General features: G+C 40.9%; 1 protein-coding gene across 1 annotated transcript in view; it reads left to right on the plus strand.

The window, feature by feature from the left end:
• Positions 1-547: 547 nt before the first annotated feature.
• sec63 (SEC63 homolog, protein translocation regulator) overlaps positions 548-7,104 on the plus strand; it is a 73,808-nt gene continuing 67,251 nt past the window's right edge. Inside the window, exon 1 of the mRNA XM_048597016.1 lies at positions 548-778. Coding sequence (XP_048452973.1) covers positions 655-778 — 124 coding nt within the window. The 5' untranslated portion in view covers positions 548-654. The remainder of the gene's footprint in view (positions 779-7,104) is intronic.

Consider the following 7,104-nt stretch of genomic DNA (forward strand, 5'->3'; position numbering starts at 1 on the left):
TTGTGCTTTTGTTTCTGATTCCCAGCATTCGCAGTATTTGAATTCTTTCCGAACTTGGCACCTGCAAAGAGGAGGAAGCACGATTTAGCAAGGTGCTGAGCGTGTGCTCCCAGAAGACAGAATAAGTCCTACCTGCCCCAGAGGTGTGTAATAACTTCCCTGAACAGGTTGATTAGAAAATATATTCAATGCATTTTGAAAAAGTCCATCCGGACTCGTAACGTTAACTCTGCTTCTCCCGCCTCAGATGCTGCCAGACTCGCTGAGTTTCTCCAAGCGTTCTCTGTGTTTGTTTCAGCAGTAGATGCGGGGTCCCTGGACAGATCAGCTGGGAATTGGAAACTCACTTTCCATTGTGACAGTGTATCGGGGAGACCACGTGATTCCAAGCCCCAGCTGCTGAGAACAATGGGCAGCAGAGCGGGCCTGCCATCCACGAGCGCGCAGATCCTGCCATTCCAACCACCTCAGGAGCACGCGCGTCCCTTCTACTCCCCCAACGACCCAAGCACGGACGCGCGTTACCGCTGACGCAGGACGTTGCCAACGCCAGCTGCGCGTGCGCAGTGCCACGTCCGTGCTTGGGTCGGAGGAGCCGAGCTGAGCCGAGGGCCCGGGAGAGGAGCTGCACCAGTGTCGGTCACTCACTCGGTAATGGCTGGCCAGCAGTTCCAGTATGACGATAGCGGCAATACCTCTTTCTACTTTCTCACGTCGTTCGTGGGACTTCTCGTCATCCCGGCTACTTTTTACCTCTGGCCCAGAGATCAGAACGACGGTGAGTCCAGCAGAGAAGAGCGGGGGGTGCTGGCGAGATTTGTTCTGAAAATGTGTATTAAAATGCAAACTGTTTGCTTTATAACACTAACGAGAGTCTCTTTCCTCAACCCGCCATGGGCTCATGCTGCCAGACCTAGCGCCTGTCTACATAGTTCCTTGAAGCAAAACACATGTTTGTGGGGCCTGCTGCATCTCGAGGGGCGCGGGGCTGGTTAACACAACGTGCCTCCTAGATGCTACACCCCCAGTCGGAAGTCCTGTCTGAAAGTTTCTGGAAGGATAATCTGTGGCCGTTCCGACATCTGCCGGTTTCACTTGTTTCTTTTTTTTTCTCTAAATTAGTACAGTATTGTAATTTATTTGTTTAAGCGGGGACCGGATTTCAACAAAAATAATGTAGATCAGTTGACTCTTCATTTGCACCCACCCCCCCGCCAAAGTCTGCGGAATGATGTGTTACTCAACAAATCTTCCCTCGAAGTATTCCTGCTCCTTACTGCTTATGTGTGTTACTTTTTGCTTCATCTTGTGTTTTTAAGAACTTCCCAAATGCGTTACTTGAGGCTCTGCAAGTGGAGTTATATTCGGCTTTGTTTCTTCTCTGTTGTTACCTTAACTCAAGTTGACATCAAAATACTTTTAACATTGTAATATTCTTTGCTGGAAATCTGAAAAATACGACAAGTGCTCAGCAGGTTGGCCAGCATTTGTGAAGAGAAATGACAACTAACTCTGTTTCTTAGATGAAAGTTGCATCTGCAATGTTAGGATTACTTCTATGTTTTCAGATATTGATGAATGTTCAGTATCACTAAAAGTTTCCTGTAACTGAGTCTAATGAATTGTGATGACATTTGAATCTGTTTCTAAGATTTTAATGTAATGCGTTATATACAGGAATCACGGATTACAATAATGGACTTTTACATTTTGCATATACTATCCTCTCACTTTGTAGAGGATCTGAAAGTGTATAATAGTAGATTTGATATGAAGCTCCATGATTTGACCTTTAAAGAAAATGCAGATTCAATATAAAATGTTCAAGGGTGTTTTTTTGCTAATGATTTGCCTTCTATTGATGACTTGATATGGCTAATTGCTGGTGTACCATCATTAACATCATGAAATTCTGATCCAAACTTTATTTGAAAGAGAGACTGACCCTTTACCCCTTCCTCAAATGTTTAAATGATATAAAAACAAATGCATTCTAACTGCTCTAATGAAGTTATTGCCTGCAAGTGTTAAAGGGTATTAATAATTGTGTCTTCCTGATGTGTTTTCAACATTATTTCTAGTGGCAAAAATAATTTCAGAAAGGCCACCTTTCTACTCAGTAAGTACATTGTTTGACTCAATTCCCTGCCCCTATTTATTATGAATCTTGTCTCCCAGTGTAATATATGCATGGACATACAAAACAATTTCACAACTGGTTGAACTCTTGCCTCAAGCCAAAGCCAAACTTAACTGCAGTTCTGTATGGTTGTGAATGGTGAATGATGCTGACCTAAAATATTTATAATGAGAGAAGTATCATGAACCATCTCCCTTCTGCATGACCTGCCTCTTCCTCCCAAATTTGGGTTGTACATGCAGAATTTAATGCATTTCTATAAAGAAGTAAAACCACTTGTAGGCTAGAGTTCTGTATATGCCAAAGGAAGAATACTTAAGGTTTGAAATAACACCTCAGTTTTATAACTTGGATTAAACCATAACACTTTTGAGCTTGTGTGCATCCAACTAGAACTGTTCTTTCTGAATCTAAAGCCGTTTGTGTCTTCAGATGAATTTAAATCTTTGCTACATTGGATCAGAACCAGAATGGTCAAGCAACTATTTTTGCATCATTTCAACTGTGAAAATGTTTGCGCTTATGTTGTGCATAAATGGAATTCTTTCTCCTCATCGCATACTGAATAAGATGTGATTAAATGAATAGAAACAGAGACATTTATCAAACATGCCTCCAGATTTCTTTATGAAGGTTAGGTTGTTTACCTACTGCCTGTGTTGATTGCCATAGTCACATGAACACAGGAATTTAAGTGGTCTGTTCTTGTTAGATTCAGTAAAAACAACTTCCACTATCCAGTGATGCCACTTATACACTGGGGCACAAGCATCCATTAGTTCATTAGACGTTTGCTGTATTAATAATTCAAAATGTTGGGCAATAATCAACTGGTTCAGTGGTGTTATGAAACACCTCTGGAGCAGGTAGGGATTGAATCCAGGCTCCTAGCGCAGAGATAGGAACATTGCTGCTACATTACATGGAGACTTGTGTAACTGGTAAAATCCACTGCGTCACTGACTCTATGATCATAGACTGTCCCTTATCTCTCAGATGTTGGCAACAAACGACACACAGCATTTTCTGCATACGTTCCTGTTTGGTATCGCTTCTCAAGAAATTTACTGCTAAAATATGTGCTTTGTCACTCCTGGTATTTTCCAGGATCAGCTCTTTTGAATTTCTTCATAAAAGTTTAAACAGCATTCTGGTCACATTTCCAACTTCCTCCATTTTTTCTATTAACTTAAATTCCTTTATTGGAATCATATTGTTTTGGCTCTGAGTTGTAGTTTGCTTGTGTAGTTCTAGCCCCAGTGTTGCTCCAGAAGGCTCACTATTTTATGCAGCAGCCATTTGGTTCAAAGTGGTTTGCTTGATTGGCACAGCATCCACAAATATTTACTCACTTGACCACTGGTCGGTAGTAGCAATGTGTACTAACTACAGAGGCACTGCAGAAAATCACCGGTGGGCCTTCCAACCCACGACCACTGCCATCTAGAAAGACAAGGGAAGCAAATACATGTGAACATCTACAACTTCCAAATTCCCCTCTGAGCCACTCACCATCCTGATTTGGAAATATATTGCCATTCGTTCAGGGTTGCCAGGTCAAAATTCTAGAATGCCCTTCCTAACGGTGTTGTGGATATAGCTACAGCAAATCGATTGCAGTGGTTCAAGAAGATAGCTCACCACCAACTTCACAAAGGCAACTAGGGTTGTATAATAAATGCAGGCCCAACCAATATTGCCCACATCCCATGAGTAAATCAAACAAAACACTATCCTTCTGTCAGCGTAACCTATACCTCACAATTATTAACTGAAGCTAGACATAGTTTTGATTATTTCATCAATTCGTGCATTAGGGCTGTACCAACCTTAGCCCAATGGTCCCCTCACCCTCATACTATCCTGTCCTTCAGATGTGACATTAAACTGCTTTTTTGGGTGAATAAAAGGTACTTGAGCACAGAGGAGTTTGAGTCTTATTACTAATATTTTGACAAACTCCCAAATAGATGTAAAACAAAAATGGAAATTGCTGGAGAAACTTGACAGGTCTGGCAGCATCTGTGGAGCAAAAGCAAAGTCAGAATGAAGAAGGGTCACTGGACCTGAAACTTTGAATCTGCTTTCCTTTCACAGATGTTGCTAGACCTACTGAGTTTCACCAGCAATTTCTGTTTTTGTCCTAAATAATGTTCTGATCATTTATTTTGAGAGCTTGATATCTGTAAATTGACTGTAATGTTTTGACATTACAGTTGTCCCTACAATTTAAAAACACTTTTTGAGGTCATAAAAGTGCTATGCAATTGCAAGTCTTTCTTTTGGAACCTTTTTATAAACCTTCTCAATTAGAACAATTCTTCATTTACTGCACAAATTCTTCCTTCTCTTAGTTTAATGCACATTGTGTTGACTTTTACCTATTGACCTAGTTATTTAAAATGCCAGTAATGCTGAAGTATTTCCTGTATTTGACCCCTTAACTCAATTTTGTTTGCAAATTTGCGCACATTCAGCTCTCGCCCAGATCAAAATTCATTAGTATCTTTTGACGCATGACCGTTGTTAAGGTTCATAAAATATTGATGGGTGGGTTGCTGTACAGTTGGGCTTAAATACCAGACCACAATGCATTGGTAAGACTGCATTGGAAGATTGTTAGTTATGCCATCATATTTTAAAAAAAAACAGATTTGCTACTTAGTGAAGTTAGAGAATTGAATCATTGTTTCTGTATCCTATATTTAAGAGTTAACGTTTTCTAGGGTACTGTTTGTTGTTGCCAGCATTCTCAGGATCCTTGCCTGTTAAGACCTACCAATTGATTACCGAAGAGCTGCACAACTACGAGGAAGAAACTTTGTAGCTCAGCAGGTGTGTTTTCTCATTTTCTTTGCCACGATTGTTGCTTGTGTGGTGAGGTGTGGCCAGGAAAAAGGTATGAAGACCATGGAATATGTGCGGTTAACGATTAAGTTTGCTTGGGGATCAAGATGCGGACTTGTACACTTGATATACCAACCCATTGTGAGCATTCTCTGTTCTTAGCAGTTGTTATCTGGCCCTAAATGTTAGCTGTATCATTTTGTGTTTATTATTTTACTAATTTTTGATCATTAAACCTATGATTGTATATAAATGGTATTTAAACTATGAAGTTTAACTATGAAAGGCAAATGGAATCCTGGCATTTATTGCAAAAGGACTGGATTACAGACGTAAAAAAACTGTTGTCGCAATTATCTCAAGTGTTGGTGTGACCACACCTGGCGTATTGTGTGCGGTTTTGGACTCCCTATTTGAGGAAGAATGTGGTGGCATTGGAGGCAGTTCAAAGGTGGATAACCAGGTTGATTCTAGGGACGTAAGGGCTGTTGTATGAGGAGCAATTAAATAATTTGGGCTTGTACTTGCTGGAATTCAGAAGAATGAGGAGGGCATCTGATTAAACTATATAAAGTGCTAAAGGGGATTGATAAGGTGGACGTTATTTCCTTTTGTCCTTTGTGGGACAGTCTCAAACAAAAGGCCATAGATAAACAAAGAGAGGAGGTAGGTTCAAAACTGAGATGAGGAGAAACTACTTCTCTGAGGGTTGTGAATCTGTGGAACTCACTGCCCCACAATGCAGTGGAGGCAGAAATAATCAACAGATTCAAGAAAGGAATAGGTGTGTTTCTGATGAAAAGTGGGATAAAGGGCTACAGGAAACGGGTAGGAGGGTGGAGTTCAGACCAGGATAAGATCAGCCATGAACATGTTAAATGGCGAGCAGGCTCAAAGAGCTGAATTCCCTGCACCTGCTCCTGATTTCTATGTTACAAAGTACACCCAGTCCTTGTTTTTCATGAGGGATAGGGACACAGACTTCCTGTGGATAACAAGGAATATGGATACCACTAAGGCCAAATAACCATAAATATGCCCTACAGTGTTGCAAAAGCACTAACAAGCATTATCAGTTAAAACAACATAAAAATAAATATCATAAAAACACACGAATGAAAAAACAATTCCTGTATCCTTTCGACTTGAATGCTATTCCAAAGAGATTGATTGATTGTATTTAAGCATTAAATCCGTTAGTTCTTTTGGTGCTGTTGTGACATCTGCCATCTTCTGGAAGGTCCACACAAGGATTTCATCTTCCTCCTCAGACTCGATTTGTATCAATTCTTCCAAATCCATTGTTTGTTCTTTCAAGTAATACCACAACCTCTTCCTCCACTGTTGGAAAATCCTTCTCCTGTCTGGTTGTTCACAATCACAGGCCATATCTTCTGCCAGCAAGCATTGACCATGGATGGTGTTAATTAATCCTGAGGTTCTTTCATGTTTGGTTATGCAGTTGGCAATATAATAACTTACAACATTTTCATAAATTGAAGCCAGAATTAACATTCATGGTCTAACAAGTGCATCCAAATGTACACCTTGTATAATAAGCCTTAAATGTTGAGATGGCACCCTGGTTGAGAGGCTGGATGGGAAGTGGTGAAGGGAGGAATGGACACCACCCAGACATGAGAGTAGTTGAATTCAAGGCTGTCTGGTTAGCCAGGAGTATTATCCAAAATCAGCACCACCTTGAACTGCATTCTTTTATCTGTAGAAATTTCTTGACCTTGCTTATGAGGTAGTTATGAAGTCAGTCCAGAAAAAGATAGCCACTGTCACCAAGGCCCTTCTATTTGTCTTGTAAGTCGCAGGAACAGGTTCTTGCTTTCCCCCCTTGAAGCATGTTGTTGGAACAGTAATGACGCATGGGCTTCAGCAAGTAGCTGGTGGCATTGTCACACATCAAGAGGGTCACGCAGTCCTTTGTAGCTTTGTAGCCTTGAAGCCCTTTTCTTCTCTTGTGGGCTGTATGGTGATGTTAACATACACTTCTGTCATAGTGCTGTTTGGCCAGCATTAAATTGTTGTCTGAATCTATAGCCTTTTTCTTCAAGTTTCCATCGTTCCTCTGGAAAGCCCTTGGTTTGCTGATGATGATCCCCCCC

This window comes from Rhincodon typus, chromosome 5, assembly GCF_021869965.1.
Source record: "Rhincodon typus isolate 14 chromosome 5, sRhiTyp1.1, whole genome shotgun sequence".
In the NCBI taxonomy this organism is placed as follows: Eukaryota; Metazoa; Chordata; class Chondrichthyes; order Orectolobiformes; family Rhincodontidae; genus Rhincodon; species Rhincodon typus.